The following is a 25305-nucleotide window of genomic DNA, read 5'->3' on the forward strand; positions in this document are numbered from 1 at the left end:
GTTTGAGACCAGCCTGAGCAAGACTGAGAGCCCCTCTCAACACAAAACAGAAAAATTAGCTGGGCATATTGGTGCACGCCTGTACTCCCAGCTTCTCAGGAGGCTGAGGCAGGAGGATTGCGTGAGCCCAGGAGTTTGAGGTTGCAGCGTGAGCTGTGATGACGCCATCATACTCTAGCCCAGGCAACAAAGTGAGACTCTATCTCAAAAAAATAAAATTGCTTCATTGTGTTTTTAGTAGGTTTTCAGGAGAGTGAAATTAATACATGAATTTAGTCTACCATCTCAACCCAGAGTTCCCTCTCATTAACTTTTAGATGGCTTTGTTTGAAGGTAAACATTTGGTATTTTGTCATCTTTGGTGCTTGCTGCATTTCAGTGAATAAACGTTTCTTTTCATGGTGTACTCATAGATATATAGAGCAGTTACCAGATTGTCGTGAAATTTGCCTCAAATATAGACCTAATTATAGTATAAAAACTAAAAACAAATACCATGTTCATGATATTAAAGAAATATTATCTATAATACTTAGAATATTGAATGAAAGAGTTAACTTAATTTTAAAATGTACCAGTAAACTTTTTTCTATAGCAGAGTGTAAAGCAACTTGTAAAAGTTTGATCACCATAATGTGAAAATAGCATTCTCTGAGACCTGAACTTTTATATGCATTACTTAATTTCATTTACTTCATTTAGTAAAGCATTTGTTGAGTACCTATTAGGTACCCTGCTAAGAATGCAACTGTTAATAGGAGGGTCTTAGTACCTATTGTCATGGAGAGTATAGTCTAGCAGGGACACAGATTTTAAAGAACCAATTAAAATGAAGCAGAATGTTAATGTATACAAGCATGTAACTGTGGAATGTAACCTTGTCTAAATACCAGGAATTCTTTAATGCAGTGATGGTTAGAATAAATCTTGAAAAATGAGTTATGCAGAAGGCGGAGTTTGGGGAGATAGTAGAAGAAAGAGCTTGATACATTCAAGGGACAGAATACAGTTTCCTGTGGTTAGAGTGAGATAAAGCTGGAGAGTTTACAAGGGAATATTATTATAATGGGCTTTACAATTTTACAATTTGAACTTTATTTAGAGGGCACTGAGAAAACATGTAAGGATTTTAAGCAGAAAGTTGATACATATTTATAGGAAGATCATTTATGCTGTATTTTAAAGAGCTGATTGTAGAAGAGTAAGCTTTGAGGCAGGGGACTAGGTAGGAGCATTTATTGTAAACCGTCTGTGAGATTGGGCTAAGATGGTAATAGAAATAAAATGCTTTTTAGAGATTAAGGACTCTTGATTGTGGGAGAAAAGAGATTAGGAATGGTCAAGGCTGTCTTCCAGGCTTCTGTCTTTTCTGTGCCTTTTAATGGTGATAGGTAACACAGGCAAAGGGATAAAGTTCATTTTGAGGCTGGGCATGGGGGCTCACGGCTTTAATCCTAGCACTTTGAGAGGCTGAGACGAGAGGATTGCTTGAGGTGAGGTGTTCGAGACCAGCCTGGGCAAGAGCAAGACCCCATCTTTACAAAAAAGAATAAAAGAAAATAAAAAAAAATTAGCCAGGTGTGGTGGCACAAGCCTGTAGTCCCAGCTACTTGGGAGTCTGAGGCAGGAGGATCGCTTGAGCCCAGGAGTTTGCGGTTGCAGGGAGCTATGATGATGCCACAGCATTTTAGCCTGGGTGACAGAGCAAGACCCTGTCTCCAAAAAGAAAAATAATTTTATTTTGGATATACAGTTTTTAGTGAGTAAGTAATATCCAATAATAGCTGCGGTTTACCCTCAGATGAGAGTTCTAGACTAAAGAGATAGCCTTGGGGTCCTGGACTGAAAGACATAATTAAAAGCAGGTGAATGGTTTGTTCAGTGAAAAGTGATTAATAATTGTCTTTCTGAGCTCTGTTTCCTTTTCCCTGACTATTTAATTTCCTGAGAGCACTGCATTAAGCATAATTTCTACAACCATTTGGGGCTGCTTCTGTCTCTTTCTGAACTTTCCTGCCAGATGGAATGCATGATTAGAATGGGTTAGCGACCACTTTGCTGTATATTTCCCATTACATAGGGATTATGTATTTGATAGGTTTTCCCAATTTTATGTGCTCATATACTTTTTTCAGAAGGAGAACTTATGGATTGTGATGGAAAATCAGAATCTAGTCCTGAGCGGGAAGCTGTGGATGATGAAACTAAGGGAGTGGAAGGAACAGATGGTGTCAAAAAGAGAAAAAGGAAACCGTACAGACCAGGTATAGTGCCTGTGGTATACATTTTAATATAATCAAAACTTAGTTCATTTATGAAAAATATAATATTGAGGGCCTCAGTTATAATTGATCAGGATTGAATATAGCATCAGTATCTAAAACTTAGTGTGTGTAAGTTAAAGAACTGTACTATTTGAATATGCTTTTTATTTTTTTTAATTTTCATTTTTATTTTGAATATGCTTTTTAGCTGACAAGTTTTTTAGGTTGTTGTATATAAATACCTCACAATAAATCTTCATTTAATGCCTTAATCCTAAATTTAATGATTTTATTAAATGCTCTACTAGGTTGGTTGTTGTTTATACTTGGACTTTTAAGGCCATTTATATATTTTCTTTGGATGTGTACTTCTATAATTTTTTAAATTTTCAGCATTCACTTTCTAATATTTTTATGTTTTTAAAAACTTATTTCAGTGCTTATACCAGAATACCAGTAGGTGTGCAGTGTGAAGGCAAATAAGACAGAGTTCTTACGCCTCCTAGAATTTATAGTCTTGTTAATACCATGACTGATTAAATCCTCTTGTTTCGAATCTGCCTCAGGAGTATAGAGAAAAGATGTCTTTCTTGTCAAATTTTATTTAACTTATTGGAAAAAATTATTAAAATTGTCACAATACAGAATTTGTAGACTTTCTTTAGGCAGATTATTAATGTCTGTTTACCAATCAATGAGGCATTAAATTAAATCAGTACAATCATTATTCTTCTGATTGTTTATATTTTATTTGTAAGAGTGATGTACATCCCTTTTGATATGTAAGGAGGAACCTTCTCATTGCATTTGAATTCTGTAAGACTTTCCTGCTGGGTAACCTACCTTCTAGATGGGCCACATGTATAATAAGGACCTATGATTAGTTCCACTAAATAATTTTATGAAAATGATTTCACTTCTCTGTAATTATGAGACTTATAAGTACACTTTTTTTTTATTTACTGCAAATTCCTTCTAGGATCATATAGTTAATGTTTTGTTTACTCTGCCTGATGTGGAAGCCATCCCTTTAATTGAGGGGCCCGTTAGATCACAAAGTATGTTGGTAGCCATAGTGTTCACTGAATGCCAGGCATTTTTCTAAGCACTCAATTTATATTAATTGGTTTATCCTTATACTGTATGTATGAGGATGTGCTTTTTGTTATCCCCATTTTACCAGTGAAAGAACTGAGGCACTGGGAAATTAAATAATTTGCCCAAATTTAGTTAGTAAGTAGAATTAAATAGTCTGACTCCAGGTTCCATGCTCTTAACTACAGAGCTCTGTTTATCTCATTTCTACGTGCCTTGATGACATGGAATAAGCAGGCACAATCTCCCTGAAGTCGTATCAGTCAAAGTATGTTTGTGTCATCTAGGTTAGTTCGTATCTTCTATCTTCTAGCTAATGTACAAATTATCATCCAGTTAATGTACAAATACAGTCATCCATCACTTAATGACGGGGATATGTTCTGAGAAAATCGTCGTGTAAACATAGAGTATACTTAGACAAACCTAGATGGTGTAGCTCACTACACCCTTGGTTATATGGCACACTAAATTTATATATATATACATATATATATAAAGGTAATTGCACTACAGTGTTACGACTGCTACGACATCAGTAAGTGATAGGTATTTTTTTTTTAGCTCCATTATAATCTCACGGTACCACTGTCATATTCAGTCCTTTGCTGACTGAAACGTTGTTATGCGGCACTTGACTGTAATTTGATGTATGAATTACTGATACATGTTAAATAGATAAACCAGTATAATTTACTGTTTGATATTTACTCTGATAATGTCTAGAGGAAATGCATGCATACTTTCTACTAGCAAATTTTAATTCTTGTTTGATTAGTGATAACAGTGGCTTTGACTTTTATTTTTTACTTCTAACCTCTTGTATTTTGCATAAAAATAAGATGGTTTTAGATTAGCCCAGATTTAATTTTGGAAAATACCTCACTATTTAAGACAGAATAATTTTATCCTGTGGAAATATAGGGAGAAATTAGTTATTTATCAGTTTATCCAATTTCTTTTTTCAATAGGTATTGGTGGATTTATGGTGCGGCAAAGAAGTCGAACTGGTCAAGGGAAAACAAAAAGATCTGTGATCAGGAAAGATTCCTCAGGCTCTATTTCTGAGCAATTACCTGGCAGAGATGATGGTATAGTACTGATTTTGTTTAACTAGTTTCTTGGTCTTAATATCTCTATTGGAAGGAACTATCCTAAATAATGCTACAGTTACAACCTTATTGCTTCTTACTGATGAAAGGATTTGAATGCCTATAAAGTTCATGCCTGTAATATAGCAATCAGGTTTGATAAGGAAATGGCTTAAATCCAATAGGCTCTATTCCTTTGTGATTTTTTTTAATATGTCTGTTTTTCCTATATTAAATATAAATGTTTAGGAACTGAATCACTTAGTTACGTTAAGGTACTTTTCTAGTCATCTCAAAAGCCATCCTTTGCCTACCATAGCAACTTGACATATAATTTGAAACTTTTAGAATGCTTTGTTGAAAGGGACAGGGCACCCCAATAATTTTTAACAAAATTGTATAGTGTTTTAGAAATACATCTTCCATTGATAATTCTGTCACCCTAACTTAGAGCTTCCAAAAAGCTAAGTGATTGCTTAAGCTATAGCTTTCTATCAGTTAAGAATGTACTATTACCATTTCTCAATTTGAGAGGTGGTTCTGGTAAAGACTTTGTAATTGGTATGGTCGTGATCTGTATGATTACATATTTTGAAATGCTTAATATAGAATCTGAAGAGAATGGAGATGTTTTCAGCATGTGTTCTGAGTAGAGTCCTTGTATTACTAGACAATAGGATTTTGACTTCAGGTGAATTAAGAAAAATCAGAAATCACTGCACATTTTAAAAAGGAAGCTCTCTGGCCAGGCGCAGTGGCTCATGCCTGTGATCCTAGCACTCTGGGGAGGCTGAGGCAGGAGGATTGCTTGAGCTCAGGAGTTTGAGACCAGCCTGGGCAAGAGTGAGACCCTGTCTCTACTAAAAATAGAAAAATTAGCTGGGTTGCAGTGAGCTAGGATGACGCCATTGCACTCTACCCAGGGGCACAGAGTGAGACTCTGCCTCAAGAAAAGAAAGGAAGCTCTATAATGGTTCTTAAGAAGCTTCTAATATGACTTAATATTGGCTTAATCACCCCTAATTAAGAAATTTGATATGTTCAACAAAACTATTTTTCATGTTTTTCATCTCTTTATTCTGTCTTCCACATAATTTCTTTAGATTTAGCTTTTTAGTTTAGTATTTTGTTCCTTCATCTGTCTAATCAAAACTCATCTGAGTTTTTAATTTCATATGTAATTTTTCCCTTTTCTAAAATGTCTTTTTGTTTTAACAATTTGTAGTTTCTTTTTAAAGGTTACTCCTACTTTCAGTCATCTTCTATTTCTTCAATTAACCAGTTGATTTTGAATAAAAAATATCTGAAGCTTTTGCATGTCTCATTCAACTCTTTGTATCTGCTGGTTCAGTCTACTACTGCCTCATGTCATTGTTTTTATTGTTTGACAGACCCACATAATTATTATTTATTTATTTTTACTGTGAACTCATATTTTTTGGAATATTCTCTGTTTGAATTTTTTGAGGATTGAATAGAAAGTGGGTTCTCTCAGAAGATTTGGGTTTGTTATTTCCAGGAGCATGGGGGGCTATTACCCCCCAGGATAACTAAGATACATTCTTAGCTTAAGTTTTTTGGTACATCTATGTTATATAAATTCAAGTTTCTTACACATTAGGACTTATATTGAGGCTGTGAATTCTCAGGGAAGAATTTTATTTTTTGTTTTTCTACCCAGCACTAAATTTTATGATATGACAGGCAGTTTTGGTGGATTTTGTTTTTGGTTTTTGGGGGTTTTTTGTTTGTTTGCTTTTTTCCTTTTTTGCTGTTGGTGGTCTGGAGTTGGAGGTGAGCGTTGATTTGGGTGAGGATGCATTTCTTGCTAAACAGACCCTGAGCATGGACTCCCTCAGGGGCCCACCTGTATGCAAGGCACCTCTGGGTAATCTCTTCCTCTTGGAGAGAGGCTTTAAGCTCTGTCTTCTATTCCCTATTCCTCATAAGGCTCTGACAAACTGGAGTTTGGAATTGTCAGATTTCCTCAATTTCAGAGAGCTTTTGTACTTTGCTTCTGTAGTTCCTCCTTTACTTTATTCCTTGTTCTTAAGTGCTTAGTTTCTGGCTATATTACTGGTATACTTAAGAAAGATTGTTTTAAGAAGTGTTTGTCCACTAGTTTTAGTTACGTTTGGAAGAGTCAATTTAACTATGTAGTCTGGCAACAGAAGTCCCCATATTGATTTTCACAAGGGTTGTGCCACTTGTCCTACCATGAAGAAGTGTCTGAGATTATCATTTGATTGCTGCCTTAAGTTATGTACTTGTTTCTTTGCTAATTTCATAGTCCAAAATTTTGTTTTATTTGTATTTCTCTGATTTTGAGAATGAGTGTTCATTACATATTTATGAATATATTCATAGTCATGTTTTCACAATGTGTATATACTGCAAATACCTAATTTGTAATAAATTGCTGAACTTGGAATTGCCAGATTGAGGGACATGCTTTCTTTAAAGGTTTTTGTTGGATATTCCCAATACACTCCACAAAATGATCATACCCATTAAATTTCCCTTAGTGTAGCCTGTGAGTAGCCATTTCCTCATACTCACGAGCTTTGTGTATTTTTTGAATCTTTAACAAAATGTTGTATTTATTTATTTATTTTTTTAGAGACAGGGTCACAGTCTGTTGCCCAGGCTAGAGTGCAGTGGCATAGTCATAGCTCACTATAACCGTGAACTCCTGGGCTCAAACGATTTCCGCCTCAGCCTCCCTTGTAACTAGGACCACAGGCGGGTGCCACCATGCCTGGCTAATTTTTAAATTTTTTTTTGTAGAGACAAGGTTTCACTTTGTTGCCCTGGCTGGTCTCGAACTCCTGACCTCAAGCAGTCCTCTTGCCTTGGCCTCCAAAGTGCTTGCACTACAAGCAGGAGCCACCGCGCCCAGCCAAAATGTTGTATTTAAGTAAGCTTCTGCTTTGCAAGAAAATACTGATTATTAAGAAAAGAGACAATAGGAAACATACCAATACTAAATAGACATGATAAAAAATTTTTATGATACTTAAAAATTATTGAGTTGGTTGTTGTGGCTCATTCCTGTAATTGAATACTTGGGGAGGTTGAGGCGGGAGGATCGCTTAAGGCCAGAACAATGATGGCACCCTTGCATTCCAGCCTGGGTGACAGCAAGACCTTGTTCTCTTTTTGTGAGACCTTGTTCTCACAAAAACAAACAAAATCTTGCTAATAAACTTACTTTGATATCTTTTTGTGAAAACACTTATTTGTTTTTATCAAACTGTATGTTGATGAGATATTCAATTACTTTGGGTGGATTTGTCTAGAAATTTTAAATGCCACATATTTATAAACATGACTATTGTTTCAGGCTGGAGTGAGCAGTTACAAGATACTCTAGTTGATGAGTCTGTTTGTGTTACTGAAAGCACCGAAAAAATAAAGAAGAGATACCGAAAAAGGAAAAATAAGCTTGAAGAAACTTTCCCTGCCTATTTACAAGTAATATTTTGCTTTACATTATTTTATGTAGTTTGTTAATTGAGGAAATGTAATGCATTGAGGTTTTAAAAATAGGTTTGCTGTTTTTGTTAATGTTTTACTTGTTTTGTTTTCATTTAGTCATCAGTAATGCCATTTTTGCCTTCCAGGGACCTATAAAATTTAACATTTACCTTTTTTTGTGCTTTAACATTTTGCATGAATTTCCTTTTTAATACCAGTTCTTCATACCTGAGTATTCTATAAGACATACAGTGACACTTTGGGGCAGGAAAAACTTGGTTTTCCAAACCATTCACATCTGTGTGTGCCCCACTCCCAAGTCCTGTTGAAATTTCCCTTTGCCAATACAGGTTACAGTAATTATAGTCATTGAATAAAGATAGGTTTTTAGCAGCCAAAGTTATAGCTTTAATAATTATTTACTGCGTTTAGAGGCCTGGTAAGCTAAAGATTTAAAAAATATTCTTTTTGTTTTCCAAAGTACACATCAGAAAAATATCACCCAGTATGAAGAAATTATGTTTGGTAGGTGTAGACTACAAAAAAAGGATTCTTTCTAGTTCATCTTGTAAACATTAAGTCATAGAAGAGTTCAGTGCCGTGTGATGTATAAGAAACAGTCCTATATTAGAAAAGAGACTAAGATTAAACCTCTGGGTTTACCACTACCTAACTGTAGACTTCCTAAATAAGCACGTTATTCATCCTTCTTGGCCTCTGTTTCTTCATGTGTAAAAATTGAACTGGAACACGCTATTGTTGAGTGGCTATCCTAATTTCAGTGTGTATGGCTATTCTATCCCTCCCAGAGAAATATGGTCTCCGTAGATACCTCTTCATTGCTTGAGTTGTATGTTTTACTTTACTTTTCCAGTTAGCTATTACTAGTATAATTGGTTTGAAAATACATTTCCTTTCAGTTAACATACAGCTTGCTCAATTTTCTTTTTTAGTAATTAGACTACAAAATCTTAATGGCAGTGTTTGTGTTAAAGAGTTAAGCCCTGAAAGTCAGAGTCCCGGGTTTAAATACCACTCTACTACCAGTTAGCTGTGTGAGCTTGTTCTAACTATTTAATGTCTGTGTGCCCCAGTTTTCTCATCTATAAAATTGTGGTGCATCACAGAAATGTTCAGAGACTAAGTAAGAATATGGATGTTACTTTTAAAACAGTAATTTTATTGGTCAGGAAATAAACCCATTTATAAATTTGGATTATGTTTATTTGCATCTTTTTTATTGTTCAATTATCTCCTATCCCTTACCCTCCCTTCCCAGTAGTCCTTTCTGGGGATGTTGAAATGATGACCTGCCTCTCCTCCTATTGCTCCTTCTGTAAAGTATAATCTCTATTTAGGAAGCTTTCTTTAGGTGTTTCTGAATGTATGAAGACTGACCATTTAATACTTTGGCAGCAGAGCTTTTAAAAGTATTAGATCTGATTTTCCAATTTCTGCTGTGATCTTAATCCACTGAACTAGATTGTTTCCTCTGTTGTACATTAGTAACATTCACTTTTTTTTTTTTTTTTAAGTTTAATGTGAGGGAAATCTTTGTAATGGGCCTGTTTCTTGGACACCTTGTGATAGTTATATATTTTTTTCTGTTGATTGGGGGAACACAAAGTGACAAAAACCCAGTGGGAATTCATTAACACACTTTCCAGTTTTTTTTTTGATCATAACAGTGTCAAGATAAACTATGAGTTGTGTGATCTAACCATTAGAAATATTTATGCAGTCTGCTAATAGGTAGTGATACCATGTGACTTCAGAAACCCCTATAATAGATCCACAGTCTCTGATTGGTTCTTGGAGTTGCTGACAGTATCAAGTTAGAAACCATGTGGAGCCACTCTGTTATGTTAACTACATGGAATGAAAAACCCACTAAATTAATAAGAATGTTACAGTTTTTGATAAACACCCTTAAAGTCATCATGAGTCATTAAAAAAATTCTTGCTGATGGCAATCTCAGATCTCTTAAATTTATACTGAAGGCATTAAATAAATGATCTCTAAACTTCTAAGATGCTTTCTGGTATACAAGATTTTTCCTAATGAGAAAAGCGTTGCTGGTATAAGAAATGAACCATCTTCTTTCCAGTGCCCTTAACTTTGTGGATTTTCAAATTTCTTTTTCATAGAGAAACAATTCACTTAAAATATGAATATTTCAAATCAGATATGTCATCACCTCCACCAGAGTTCATATACCCTCAATCTCTTTTCACAAGTTAGCATTGTTAATATTTTGCTATTTATTCTTTTAGAACTTTTTTCATAATTTATATTTGCATATTTATAATAGTCTCAATTTGTATGTTATGATTTGCTGGATGTATCAGTCAGCTTGTTTTCTTTTAGTAATGTATAGCTTTCCTTTGATAACATAGCTGTACACACTTTTTAAAAATTGCTGTACTTTATAGTATGAGTGTCTATAATTTACTTAGTCATGTGCATATTGATGGACATTAAGGCTGTTTTCACTTTTTGGTATTATAAAAAATGCTAACTCTTTTGTGTTTGTATGTTTGGCAAGAGTGTGTTAAATGTTTATGGCTACTGCAAAATTGTCCCTTACACAGGATCCTTTTTCCAGACAGACTACATTATAGAAAATAGACTAAAGCAGAGGTGTTGGGTTGAATCAGGCGAAAGGGGTCCTGTGTACTTCCCTTTTGTCTTCTGTGTATTCTTGAAGTTATGGGGAGATCCTGGAGTTGCAAGGAATCCAGCTTGAAACACTAAGCTCTAGAGTAGAGAAAGTATATTAGATTAGAAAAATGTTAATATGAGTAAATAAATAAAAAGCCAAAAGCTTTTAATAGCCATAAATGTTGAGCACACAGTGTGGTTAAAGTGACAATAAAAACCCTCTTTCAGATTGATAGTCTTAGTCTTCAGTGTTGTTACATGAATCAGTATGGATTACAAGATCCACCTGAAGTTATGTAAATATTAAAGCTATAGATCAAAATCTTGTACTATCCTCTGCAAATAATCTATAAATATTAATATTATTCATGAAGCTTTAGTTTTGCTTGTAATATGAATTAAGGTGTCAATAGTATTGTATATCTACCAGCTTTTAAATTTAATTATAGCTTAATCTCCTGGAATTGAATTATTATACTGCTGTTGCTAGAAACACATTTGACATAATTGTGCATTTTTATTTGCGTAATTTTGTCTCTACTAAAACTGCTAAACAGTCTTATTTTTAAAATAAGAGAATTCTATGTGAAAGAATTGATAGGCTCTTTGTATATTGTTTCTGTATTTCTGTATTTAGTTTCTATAGTGTTAAATGTTAACCTTTTTTTAATTCTGCTTCCTTGTCAAAAATTATGACAGAATGATCTATCTTTAGAATAACAAACCCTTTTTATATTTGCTTATCTTTATCTAGGAAGCTTTCTTTGGAAAAGATCTTCTAGATTCAAGTAGACAAAACAAGCTGAATTTAGATAATCTATCAGAAGATACAGCTCAGCTTTCATATAAAACAAATAGGAGCACAGGTTTCTTGGATCCTTCATTAGATCCTCTACTTAGTTCATCTTCAGCTCCAGCAAAACCTGGAATTCAAGGTATGTGGAATAATTCACAGATAGTTTGTTCATATCATGTGACATTCATCTTCCTTTCAGTTAAACCTTTGAAATGCTTTCATTTGGCCTCATATGCATTTTTAGAGCATTTTAACCCATAAAATTTGGCAAAATAATTTACCTGTGTAACTACTGTAAAATGAAGAGTTGTGAAGGAAAATGTTTGGTTTACACTTTGCTCAGGGCAGTATTAAAGGGGTATAATTTGGCCATAGTTATGAATTATAAATAAAATAATCTTCAACTTAGACAAGATAGATTTTTTATTAACTACGGAGCCCCAAGAAATTCAAAATAGAGGATAACCATAAAGAGTGCTAAAGTTGAGAACTTGCTGGCAGACTGTTATTACAGTGAAATATATTATTGCCCTAGATTGTGGTTTTTCACTACTGTCAGTTTGGACCAGATAATTAATTCTTTGTTGGCGGGGGGAGGGAGGCTGTCTGGTGCATTGCAGGGTGTTTAACAACATCTCTGGCTTCATGATGTTATGATGGTTAAAAATGTCTCCAGATATTGCCAAATATTTTTTGGCTGGCAAACTCGCACCTGGTTGACTATCATTGTCCTAGATGCAGTGCATGTGGGAATTACTAGATTATTAAGTATGGAATTATCTGATTTCTTCCTTAAGTACTAAGTTAGACAGTTGATATCTCTGACATTTCACTTTGACACTTCTTTTTTTTTTTGCAAAGGTACATCTTCATTCTTTCAAACTCAATTTTGGCTTGTGATTATCTTTCATTTTTTTTTTTTTTTTAAGAACAGTTTTTGTGAAGTAATGGGTAAGTCAAAAATTTGTGTTATTTTTTTCATATGAATTCCGTCGTGGAACCAATGCAGCGCAGACAACTCAGAATACTAACAATGTGTTTAGGAAGGATATGGCTAATGAGTGCACAGTACGTCGATGGTTTGGGAGGTTCCATTGTGGTGATTTTAATATTGAAAATGAGCCACTTGGGCAACCTGAGACCAACGTGGATAATGATGAGCTGAAAGCTGTAGTGGAAGCAAATCCATCTCAACTTACTTGTGAATTAGCAACAAGGTTTGATGTTACTATTCCAACAATATTGGACCATTTGAAACAAATTAGCAAAGTAAAGAAGCTGGATAGGTGGGTAGCGGATACCCCGTGATTTAAATGAGCATCAGAAGAGAAATTGTCTTGAAGCTTGCCTTTCTTTGCTGTCACTACATAAAGGCGAACCATTTGTACACCATATTGTTACCTGTGATGAAAAATGGATTATTTTTGATAATCTCAAGCATTCAGCACATTGGTTGGATAAAGATGAAGTGTTGAAGCACAGTCCAAAAGCAAATATTCTTCAAAAAAAGGTAATGGTGTCTGGTCCAGCACTGGTATTATCCACTACAGACAGCTTCATGAAGCCTGGTCTGTCGAGGCTGGGCGACGTGTCTCATGCCTCTAATCGTAGCACTGGAGGCCGAGCTTTGAGCTCAGGAGTTTGAGACCAGCCTGAGCAAGAGTGAGACCCTGACTCTACTTAAAAAAACAAACAAACATGATCAATCAATTATAGCGGATGTCTCCTACAACCAATTGGATGAAATGACGAGGATGCTGGTGATTAAGCAGCCTAGATTGGTCAATAGAGACAGGCCAATCTTCTTGCAAGACTGAATGTTGCAAAAAACAACGCTGCTTAAATTGCAGAAGCTGGACTTGGAAACTCTCTGTCATCCATCATATTCACCAGACCTTGCGCCAACTGACTACCCCTTCTTCCAGGTTTTGGACCACTTCTCGCAAGAAAAAATATTCAATTCTCCACAAGCTGTAGAAAACACCTTTTGTGATTTCATTGCCACTGGCTCTCCAGGCTTCTTTGCTACTGGCATGAGCAAGCTACTGTTAAGATGGCAAAACCGCGTCGATAGTTTAGGTGCATACTTTGATTAATTGTACTGCTTCTTGTTTGAGATAAATAAACCTTTTGATTAGAAATTGGGCCAGGCGCGGTGGCTCACGCCTGTAATCCTGGCCCTCTGGGAGGCCAAGGCGGGTGGATCTCTCAAGGTCAGGAGTTCGAGACCAGCCTGAGCGAGACCCCGTCTTTACTAAAAATAGAAATAAAAATTATCTGGCCGACTAAAAAAATATATAGAAAAAATTAGCCGGGCATTGTGGCGCATGCCTGTAGTCCCAGCTGCTCGGGAGGCTGAGGCAGTAGGATCGCTTAAGCCCAGGAATTTCAGGTTGCTGTGAGCTAGGCTGACGCCACGGCACTCACTCTAGCCCAGGCAACAGAGTGAGACTCTGTCTCAAAAAAAAAAAAATTGGACATTTCATATTTAATAATACAGGGAAAGGTATGAGAGCTTGATCTGTTTATGAAGTATTATTAACATAAACAAAGCTCCAGAAGTTTAGTTGGCTATGTAAGTTATAATCAGTGTTTTTCCTCACTTGCAGGTTTTTGGTACTATCAATTCTAAATTAATGTTCTTCTGACAAGCTTCCTTTTGCCATTGATTACATGTGTTACTCAGCTTAGTTTATAAACTCATTTTGAAAAAACAGTTTTAATGCAATCCTTCACTGAAAAATGACTTTATTTTATATTGAGTAGTTACAGCTTCATTAACTCTTCATTATCCTGGAATAAAATGAAGACTTTTATTTTTGATTTTGACTTCTTGAAATAATTAGAAGCAATCTTACCCTTCTTGTACACATGCATGTCCAGTCTACCTCACTGTTGATAGGTCATGCTTCTTGTTTATTTGATCTTACCAGATTTTTAAAAACTTTTAGTTTAATTCTGTTGCTTTAAGTACTTACCTGCTTTTATCCATGTCAATACATAGTTAAAATAATGTATAATGAAAGACCCGTGGGTCTTTCACAGGATGTTTTACTGTAATGTATACCTTATAAATATCATCACTAGCTATTTAAGGACTTATAGAAGTTATTTGCACTTGAGTTTTATAAGGAAAAGGACTGAAATTGGACAGAGGACATACTGTGACAGGAAAGACATTGATATAAGTTATTTTTATTTATTTGTATTTTCCTCAAAGCTGCTGAAGAGAGAATGGTTTTACAATAAGGCATAAACTTAGAGAACTAGAAAAATACTCCTATTTCAAAACCTAAATTAAATGCAGTGCTCTCTGCAGTTGAACCACTCTTCTGTCTTTATAATGGAAAATGAAATAGTAAAGGCTTTCATTCAGTATAGCCCTTTATGTAATTTTAATAATTTGTTAAGAGATAAAACTCCTTTACTTTAGGCAGGGCCAAACTTTTTGAACAGCCTTTTAAGAAAGTTAGTTATAATTTGTATAGTAGAATCCTATTACTTTAAAACAAGCAGAAAACTATTTTATGACCCCTGAAGGAATTATCCAGAATTTTTCTTTCCAACACAGTATTGTCTAAGCAAATGCATTATTGAAACAATTTTATTTCTCTAAAAACTTTCTGAATATTTGGGCACATGAAACTTATTATGACGTTCCTATGTTTGAATTCTGTTTGAGAAGTGTATAATGGAACCGCGACTGTTTCACAGGGGTATTTGATCTGGAGTAGTACATTTATGCCTCTACCCTTGCCCCCAGTTTTAAGTACAACTGCAGTTAAGATGGATTAAAACTTTCAAATGTTCTTTAATGCAATGACTAATATTATGAAAGCTAGCCTAAATTAGTTTAATGTTTTCTTACTTCATTAAGCCAGTCAAAAACCCTTAGGATCCTCCTTGACTTTTCATTCTCTCACACTCTGCATCTTACCCATTCACAAGTTTGTCTCTACCTTCAAAATACATCCCAAAGCCAGCCACTTTTATCTCAACTTTCCCTGTCACGGTAGTACAAATTGGCATTGTAGTACAAATTGGCATCGCCTCTCACTCAGACTGAGTACCCTTCTGAAGGGTCCAGGCTTCTAGTCCTGCCAGTCTCTCCACCCCCACCCTTTGTGTCTGTCACTCCCTCGTTTCATTTAGAGTTGTACACGCGCACATCTTTCTAAAGGCCTTCCTTGACCACTTCATCTAATACAGCATCCCTATAGCTTGTTTTTAGTCCTTTTTCCTTACTTGTTCATATCACAGTGATGTCATTTACTGTCTGGTTCCCTCTGGGAAAGTGGGCTCTGTCAGGGCATGCCGTTTGTTTTTGCACTGTTTAGTGTTAGAGTTAGTGGAACAATGTCTGATACATAAGTCATAGACTCAGTTCTGTGGGCACTGAATTTTATTTTTTTAAATGAGTGAGTGATCAGTATGAAGAGCAAAGCTGTAAGTAGTAACTAGGATGGTGCCTGGCTTATGCTATACAAGGGATTTCCAAAGAGTTAATGGGTTTGTCTTTCGTATTTTACTAACTTTTCCTACCGTGTTTTATTTTCTAGATGTCGTTTTTATAGATGCCACTTTCTTAGTGGATTTTTTTTTGCTTTGGTTCTTACAGCATTCGTTCTGTTTCACTTTTATTGCCTACAGGTCTTTATTTTAAATTTTATTTTGTCTCCATTTATTAGTCACAAAACCAGTAGTCTAGATTTTTAATAAACTTTTGTTATTCAAAATATTAGCGTGCCCTTGCTATAAAAACTCCCTATTGTGGAAGCAATAATCTTAGGTTTTTATCATTCAATATTCTTACTATATTTAGGTACTGCTGATGACCCATTAGCTGATATTTCTGAAGTTTTAAACACAGATGATGACATTCTTGGAATAATTTCGGATGACCTAGCAAAATCAGTTGATCATTCAGGTATATATGAATACTGTTTACCCAATTTTTGTTCTGTGATCTGAGTGAGAGGTGTATGTGTGTAGAACAAGTTTAGTATTGTCTGTTTCTGAGTAACTGAAGTTTTTTTGGTTTCTTTTGTTTTTGGCTTTGTCAAAGAAGTGAACATTTTATTCGATCTACCTCAGCTTTCCTGCTTTAGGAGGGGATATAGCAAGTTAATTTCTATTGTCTTTCTGATTGTATCAAATTTAAGGCATGTTGCCTTCAAGTCTTGCTGTATCTTGTTTCTACTTTTGTTTGCATTTTCCCTCACTTCCCTTTCCTGTGGTAATCATCCATTTTATTTGGTTTGGGTCTTGTAGGTCTTGATTTATGCACTTTCCAGGTTGAGAGCTCACCTTTTCCATTTGGTAAGAACCTGAGCAATGGATGACTGCTGACTAGAAGTAGTCTTTTTTATAGTGATTTCAGCTGAAACAACCTGTAGGTGCATGCATATTTGTTAGTAGTGCTAATTTGTCACTAATCCATACTTTGCTTTCCCCCTTTTTGCGTGTGGCTGAAGCATAGTATAGCTGTACTTTGGATAACTTTTTCAGTAGCTTTTTAATGAATGGCTTTATTTTTGTCAATATGTAATTATAATATTACCCAAATGTTACAGAGTTAGTTTCTAATGTAAGATCAAATAAGAGGAGACTAAATTTTTAGTTTAATAGTAATAATGAGAAAGCATTAAAAAAGTAGATGAGAGATCACCTTTACTTGTGTCTCTTGCTTAAAATACCAGTGTATGAGATAGTGTGTTATAATGTTATAAACATCTATATATTCAGAATGTGACTGCGAAATACTTTAAATATATAACTTATAATTGAAATTACAAAGGATAAAGTTTTTTAAGCATTGAGGATTTTAGAGCTTTTAAATTTAAATGAAACTCATCCCCCGTTTCACATACTATGTATTGTAATTGAACTGTACATTCGATACCGCTGTTTTCCAAGTTAAAGCAATTATTTGTATATTGACTTCTCATAAATTCCCATCTTAATAATGAGGCTTATTTTTGCAGAAGTTGGCAAGTTTAAACATCAGATATGTTCTTTTGTTCCTCAAGATATCTATTTATCCTTATTAAAATATAACTTTAAGTTGTACCTGAGGTTACAAATCTATTGTGTCTAATTTTCACTTGACTACCCAAATTGATAGGAGTTCTGATTAATTCACAATTACAGACTTCATGTCTCTGTTTAAATCATATTGTTGTGTTTTAATGCAGGTAAATGTTGCTATACATTTTGCATGAATATTCTGAATTCACTCTTCAGTTCTTTCACCTTGCTCTTTTAGATATTGGTCCTGTTGCTGATGATCCTTCCTCTTTGTCTCAACCAAGTGTCAATCAGAGTTTACGACCATTAAGTGAAGAGCAACTAGATGGAATCCTCAGTCCTGAACTAGACAAAATGGTCACAGATGGTAAAATATTTGCCCTACATCTAGGCTTTCTAAAAGACATGAGTAAATATGATTTTCAAAGATTTCTGCATGCTTATTTATAATTTAACTTCTATTCTGATAATTTCTGTGTCAATTAAATGCTATTATGTATCAGTATATTGAATTCATAGTTAATGTTTTTTATATCTTATTTTATCCTAGGAGCAATTCTTGGAAAGTTATATAAAATTCCAGGTATTTGTGTTACGATTTTTTAGTTTATGAAAATGACATTCCCCATATTGTGAATGTGTAATAGTCTTTTGATCTTACTATTGTTACTGTTTTATCTCATAGAGCTTGGAGGAAAGGATGTTGAAGATTTATTTACAGCTGTACTTAGTCCTGCAACCACTCAGCCAGCTCCGTTACCACAGCCCAGCCACCAAACACAACTGTTGCCATTACACAATCAGGGTATGTTACGACTTTTAGAACTATGGTTCTACATGATAACCACATGTGTGTGGATATATGTGTATGTGTGTGGATATGTGTATGTGTGTTCACACACTCAGATGAGCTTTGCCCTGTTCCTGAGTAGCTTATCTACCCAAACTAATAGGAGAAAACCCTCTTTTGTGGTGATAGAAAAACAGTAACTTTAGTCATATGTCTTACCTCCTTGAAATCTCTGTAAATCTTTGATCTACCTTATGACCAGAATTCTTTTGCTCGTTCATTGGTGGGATGAGGACATGACAGTGCCTTCCCAGTCCCAGCTCACTTCTGTTCCAGTCATTTCCCACACAGAGACTTCTCTGCTTGGGGAACCACACCCCACCCTCACCTGACTGCCTTGTGTTCGTTGATCTGGTTTCAGTTTCACTTTTATTTTCTCAGAGGTTAGCCAGTGACTATCTCGCCACTACCCCCGTGCTTGTCATTTGTAGCATGTGGCACAAATACAAATACCTGTCATGGTAATTTAGGTCTTCCCTTGAGAATTTGAGCTCTGTAAAGGTTGGGGTCATGTGTGTCTTGGTCATCATATACCCTGCCACAAAGTATGTGTTCAGTACATATTTTCAGAGTAAATCAGTGACCTTTCTGCCCCTGTAGATACTATGAAATTCATATGAAATATTGTAAAAATTTTCCTAATTTGTTTGATCAGTTTTCTTCTACCTAACTAGCTGCCACATAAAATAGGTTTAAGACTTCAATTTCTCCCTGTTTCTGGAGACTTGAACTCTGATAGCCTGGGATTCAGATCCATTGGAGTAAATAGGAGATTGAGTGGTGCAGATGAGTTCTATGACGGTGTATATTTTTTGAGTAAGTGCAGAAATGTGCAAATAATTTGTTAATCTTTACCAATTTTGTATATACATGAAAAATTCCATAATTCACATAATTGAAATATCTGAGTTCCTACTCATTTAGCCTCTAAGCATAAATTTACCTTGATTTTTGCTAGATTCAACGTGTAATTTACATCTCGGTAGAACATTCATCATAAATGCTTCTTCCCTTAATTGTTCCCATATGCTTTTTTTTTTCTTTTTTCTTCTTCTGTATGCTTTTTAATGACTAAGGTTTTCAATATTTTTCTTCTCTACATGTAAAAAAATGATCTGTCTTCATGTTTTCTATAACTAAAAGTATGTATTCTAGAAAGTACGGATTTTTAAAAAGGTTTTGAGTAGGTGATTTGTATTTTTTGGTTAGGTGCTAATGTGTAATACAAGGTAAGTAAGGCTGCCCATCCCCAGGAGCTTATAATCCTAAGGGTACTGTAGACTTTCACATGTACAACTAATTTATATTACAGTAGAGTGAATCAATAAGATTTCAGTGTTTATGTTTGAAAGAATTATAGTTCTTGAACTCCTGGCCTGAAGCAGTACTCCCACCTCAGCCTCCCAGGCTAGGATTACAGGCATGAGCCATAGTGCCCGATGAAAGAATAATAATTCTAATTTAAGGATAAAGCATGATCAAGTTACATATAGGGTGACACACAGGTATTCAAGAATGGCAACCTTAACATTGTCCAGAGCAAAAGAGGAGGAATAAGTGGGCAGTGTTTAAGGAGGCAAGACTAGAAATAAATGGACACCAGTGCTGGATTGCAGACTACTGTGGGAAATAGGTGCTGGATTGCAGACTGCTGTGGGAAACAGGTGCTGGATTGCAGACTGCTGTGGGAAACAGGTGCTGGATTGCAGACTGCTGTGGGAAATAGGTGCTGGATTGCAGACTGCTGTGGGAAATAGGTGCTGGATTGCAGACTGCTGTGGGAAATAGGCAGAGGCAGCTGGCCTTTTTTTCTCCAGGCCTCTAAGAGGCATTGAAAACCTCACACCAGTGGAAGGACCTTGTCAGTTATGTTTTGGTAAGGTAGGTCTAGTGTCAACATTGGAAGTGAATTTGGGACAAGAAGAGTTGTGCTAATGAGTTTATTGTGGCTGGGACTAAGTTAAAACGTAGGTTCCATGTAAAGGTCCTTGCAATGCTAATTGAAAGGAAGGAATAGCTATGAGAGACAGTGAAGTTGGAATAGGGAGGTTTGTGCTACTGAATGGTTGTAAAGTGTGAAGAAAAAGGGGAGATAAACTGTAAGCTAGGTTGGTCTAGAGGATAATCATGAAACATGGAACAAAGGAAGACTGCGTGTGTGTTGTAGAAGGTTTAGAACACTTTTAGTTTGGCAAAAATGGGGCATATCCATTGTTCTGACGTATAGACAATTGCAGTTAGTCAAGACTATGGATGAAAATGTAGGCATTATCTGTGTAGTGGTGCTAATTGATGTCGTGGGAAGGATAAGAGTATACTGCCAGTGGAGTACAGAATCTTAAGGGATTCTTCTTTTTCATTAAAAGTAATGAAGTTAATACTTAACTCATCTGATTTATATTAGGTGTGCAATTATGTGTTCCTTTTCTTTCTGCTTTTTCAGAGATTGGTGAAAGTGAAGAAAGTACTGAGAGATTGAGACATTGAGAGGTGTATGTTCTTGAAAGTGATGTAAAGGTTGTAAAGTGAAGTAGGATAAGTATTTGAAAGACGTTGTTGAACTGTGGGAAGGTTGTTGATGATCCAGTGGAGTAACTTCAGTAGAAGTGACGAGGAAGGGTAGGCAGTGTGATACGTTGAACAGTGATAAAGCTCAGAAAATGGAGAAGGGAAATTTCAAGAAGATTGAGATATAGTAAGTTGAAATCCATTTAGGTAAAAGTTAATTAACTTTTCCTTCAACTTTTATAAACTGATATAACCAGGTTAGACTTGAAGGAATAATAAAGACCACCTCTTAATTAAAATAATAATGAAGGAAAAATTCTTGGCATTTATTTATGTGTCCTTGAACAGGTTATTTAACATGTCTGGGTTGTCTCTGCTTAAATGGAGCTACACATAACCTGTTTCATCAGGTTCTTATGACGATGCAAAGAGTTAATACATGTAAAGCTTTTAGAACATTCTTCACATTTAGTAGAGTGCTTAGGAAATAATAGCTATTAATAATACCATTAGGAAAAGTTTCAGTATGGTCACGTTGTGATTGTAGTGGATGGTACTGATGTGAATAGATGGCTAGGGTGTGGATCACATTCTCATTACCAATAAAGAAGCTCTTCCTTATCCTAATTATATGAAAAACATTTGATATTTTTAATTAAAATTTCAGATTCCTTAATGGAACCTACTTTTCACTCAAGTTGAAAATATATGTAGCATTCTATTTTGAATAAAAGCAGAAATCTTGTCCTTTAATCCTTGGAGCAAACTTAAGTGCTGAAGGCCGGGCGCGGTGGCTCACGCCTGTAATCCTAGCACTCTGGGAGGCCGAGGTGGGTGGATTGCTCAAGGTCAGGAGTTTGAGACCAGCCTGAGCAAGAGCGAGACCCCGTCTCTACTAAAAAAATAGAAAGGAATTATCTGGCCAACTAAAATATATATAGCAAAAATTAGCCGGGCATGGTGGCACATGCCTGTAGTCCCAGCTACTCGGGAGGCTGAGGCAGTAGGATCGCTTAAGCCCAGGAGTTTGAGGTTGCTGTGAGCTAGGCTGACGCGACGGCACTCACTCTAGCCCGGACAACAAAGCAAGACTCTGTCTCAAAAAAAAAAAACTTAAGTGCTGTAGACTTTTGCCATTGTGAAAACCTGGTCCAGTGGGTGGGCCCAGCTCTGGCACTTGGTGTAGGATAAGCCCTATCGTGGAAGTCACGTAGTTCTAGCAAGTCCTTGAGACAGAATCTTGACAACTTGTTGGTGGTCATCTTCAGTAACTTCACATATGCACTGGAGCTATGTACACTTCAGTGTTGTAACATTTGGCTGATCTGGTTTAGGTAAAAGGACATTATGCATTGTAAAACATTACATGTGTGAGATGTTGCTTTTGTTTTTTTTTTTAATCTAATAGTATGGCGAAGTAATCAGGTTAGGAGTTCTCTATTGATACCCAAGTATTAGCTAATTTTATGATTATATTGCCATTTATGTAATTAGTTGGTGATGTGGATCTCCTGTAATAGTACTGCTCTAAGTGTTACAATAGTTGACAGAGGCCTTGTATTAGAGTATGTCTCCACCAATCATCAAGTTTAGTTGGGAGCCCTTTTTGAAGGTACATAAAGTTTTTCTTTGCTGGAAAACTGCTCCATTGAATACAGTTGGCTTATTTCCAAATAGTTTAGACAAATACACAATCACAATAAGGATTGGAGTTACATACTTGAGGGAGAGTTGTAGGGAAACACAAGATGATCTTACGGTTTGCCTAAAGCCTGTTTACAAAGAAAATGATACGGTATTTGAAGCTTGTGAATGGGCTAGAATGCGAGTTAAAATGCATTTGTGGGTTGAACTGCAAGTAATGAAAATTAGGCCAAAAACAGTATATATTTTTTAACGATAATCACCTAATTGATAATGGTGGATGAAATACTGCTTACTGTTCAAAATTATTTTGGAGAAAGTGCCAATTTAAGAATCATAGATGGATTTGGGTGTGGTGGCTCATGTCTGTAATCACAACACTAAAGGAGGCTTTGGAGGGAGGATTCATTGAGGCCAGGAGTTAGAGACCTCGTCTCTACCAAAAACAGAAAAAAATGAGCCAGGCGTGGCAGGCCTGTAGTCCCAGATACTTGGGAGGCTGAGGTGGGAGGATCACTTGAGCACAGGAATTTGAGGTTACAGTGACTTATGATCATACCACTGCACTCTAGCCTGGGCAACACAGTAAGACCCTATCTCTAAAAAAACAAAAATACTAGAAAAAAATCATAGATGGTTTTTTGTATTAATGAGGAGCAGGAGTAAAATATAAGGAGCATCTGTTTGCTAATTTTCAATTACGAAAAAGAATATTTGATAAAACTTACTAGCATTTGCTGTGATTCATTCTTTTTATAGAGTTAATATGTATTGAATAGTTACTACATACCAGACAGTATGCTAAAGGCTGTGCATACATTATCTCAACCCAAATACCAGAATACTTACATTTTACAGAAATAGAAATTGATTCTCTTCTGCTTCTAACAAGTAGCAGAATTAAGATTCAACCCAGGGCTGTCGGACTCAAAAACACATGCTATTTCTAGTACACCATAATGAAGTAAACAGTTATAGAGACCATATTTCAAAATTTTATAGCCAAAAGTTATTCTTTAAGCAGTATTATACAGTATAATATTGAAAAAAGTCCTACTTTTAAATATCATTAAAAGTTTTTATGTAGAAGTAAAATTGTGTCTTGGTGTACATGGGGCATTGATTCCAGGATCCCCACGTGTACCAAAATCCAAGCATACTCATGTTCTGCAGTCGGCCCTGCAGGACCTACATGCACAAAAGGTATGCCCTCTGTATGTAGGGGGTTTTCATCCCGTGAATACTGTATTCTCCATCTGTTTGCTTGGAAAAAATCCACCTATAAGTGGACCTGCACAGCTCAAATTTGTGCTGTTCAAGGGTCAACTGTACTTCACATGCTTGATTTTTATGAATATTATGCAACCTGAATTATTGTTTTCTTCTCTTAAGATGTTTTTTCACGGATGCCACTCATGAATGGCCTTATTGGACCCAGTCCTCACCTCCCACATAATTCTTTGCCTCCTGGAAGTGGACTAGGAACTTTCTCAGCAATAGCACAATCCCCTTATCCTGATGCCAGGTATCTTAAAGCCCTATTTTGTATGGAAACTAAAATTGCACTAATTTCTGTTTGATCTGTGTATAAATTAATTAGTATGTTTTCATTATTTTGCCCAATATTATTATTGTATGTTGCATTTATTGTGGTTTTTGCTGGAAATAAACATGTTACTTTTAGCTACTTTGTAATAGGTTTTGATGAAAGTTGTATTTGAGCATGGTATTAGAAAGTTATTTTATGTTTGTGAGGTAAAAATGTTTATTTTTTGCCAGGGATAAAAATCCAGCATTTAATCCAATGGCAAGTGATCCTAACAACTCTTGGACATCATCAGCTCCCACTGTGGAAGGAGAAAATGATACGATGTCGAACGCCCAGAGAAGCACACTTAAGTGGGAAAAAGAGGAGGCTCTGGGTGAAATGGCAACTGTAGCACCAGTTCTCTATACAAATATTAATTTCCCCAACTTAAAGGAAGAATTCCCTGGTAAGTCATGGATGCATTATTGCTGTCTATTTTACCAGTGTCTTCTCAGGTGTAATAACTTTTTTTTTTTTTTTTTTTTTCCACTGAAATAGCCCTTGTATCTTCACTAATTTTCATCTGGCATCACGATCTATAGTGTGAAGATTCCCCAGATACCTAGAAACATCGTGCGTTTTTTTAGTCCTAAGCCCTGTACCTATTCACATATTTCCCAAAAGTTAGTTTAAATTAATGGAATAGTCATTTTTCCAGTGCCTAGCAGTGCTTATAAATATGCAGAAGTCAGTGTTACATAATTATAAAAAAAAATTCCTAGAACAGAAACCATCATTTAATCAAAAATATTAGGCTAAATCAGAGTCAATTCTAGATGTCTGTATTGAAACTCAGTATTATCTTCCCTTCTTCCTTCCCCACTTTGCCTGGCCAGCTATTACTTACCACTGCCTGTGTGAAAAAAGCAGATAATAGAATAGTACTGATTTTGAAAATTCTGCTTAATCAGTGACTGAAACACTAGGATTAATGAAATGTCAGTTATTGAATATTTGCAAGTGATGCTGTTTTGTTATTTTGAGTTCATGTTGTTAGACAAACCAGTATTGAAAGTTAATGAGATTCTGTTTTGCAGTAGTTTCCCAGTTGTCAACAGATAAGCTCTTCTAAATAGCGGGAGGTGTGACTTTTTGTGTGGATGACCCCTACTTTTTATGTGTCTTTTTTTGTTTTGGTCCCCCTGTGGTCCTTTACTCATGTATAGAAATAAATCAAATGCTAACAGTAGGAATCAGTGGTTTAGTGCAGGGAAGCTTGTGAAAGCAACATCCCATTCTTCAACTACTTTTTTTAACCATACATACAGTGGCGTTGTCCACATAAAATGTCCTTACAGCAGAG

General features: G+C 35.6%; 1 protein-coding gene across 10 annotated transcripts in view; it reads left to right on the top strand.

The window, feature by feature from the left end:
• The window catches only part of KMT2C (lysine methyltransferase 2C), a 252561-nt gene that overhangs the window by 181321 nt on the left and 45935 nt on the right, over nt 1-25305 (top strand). For 7 of the 10 annotated variants that reach the window (XM_045564894.1, XM_045564886.1, XM_045564890.1 and 4 more), the window contains exons 24-34: nt 2136-2264; nt 4331-4450; nt 7794-7924; nt 11344-11524; nt 16208-16312; nt 16657-16704; nt 17651-17779; nt 17963-17995; nt 18098-18217; nt 23807-23939; nt 24194-24408. In XM_045564894.1, coding sequence (XP_045420850.1) covers nt 2136-2264; nt 4331-4450; nt 7794-7924; nt 11344-11524; nt 16208-16312; nt 16657-16704; nt 17651-17779; nt 17963-17995; nt 18098-18217; nt 23807-23939; nt 24194-24408 — 1344 coding nt within the window. The remainder of the gene's footprint in view (nt 1-2135; nt 2265-4330; nt 4451-7793; nt 7925-11343; nt 11525-16207; nt 16313-16656; nt 16705-17650; nt 17780-17962; nt 17996-18097; nt 18218-23806; nt 23940-24193; nt 24409-25305) is intronic. The other 3 variants (XM_045564891.1, XM_045564896.1, XM_045564895.1) reach the window with 1 other exon arrangement.

Source organism: Lemur catta, chromosome 11 (assembly GCF_020740605.2).
Source record: "Lemur catta isolate mLemCat1 chromosome 11, mLemCat1.pri, whole genome shotgun sequence".
Classification (NCBI taxonomy): domain Eukaryota; kingdom Metazoa; phylum Chordata; class Mammalia; order Primates; family Lemuridae; genus Lemur; species Lemur catta.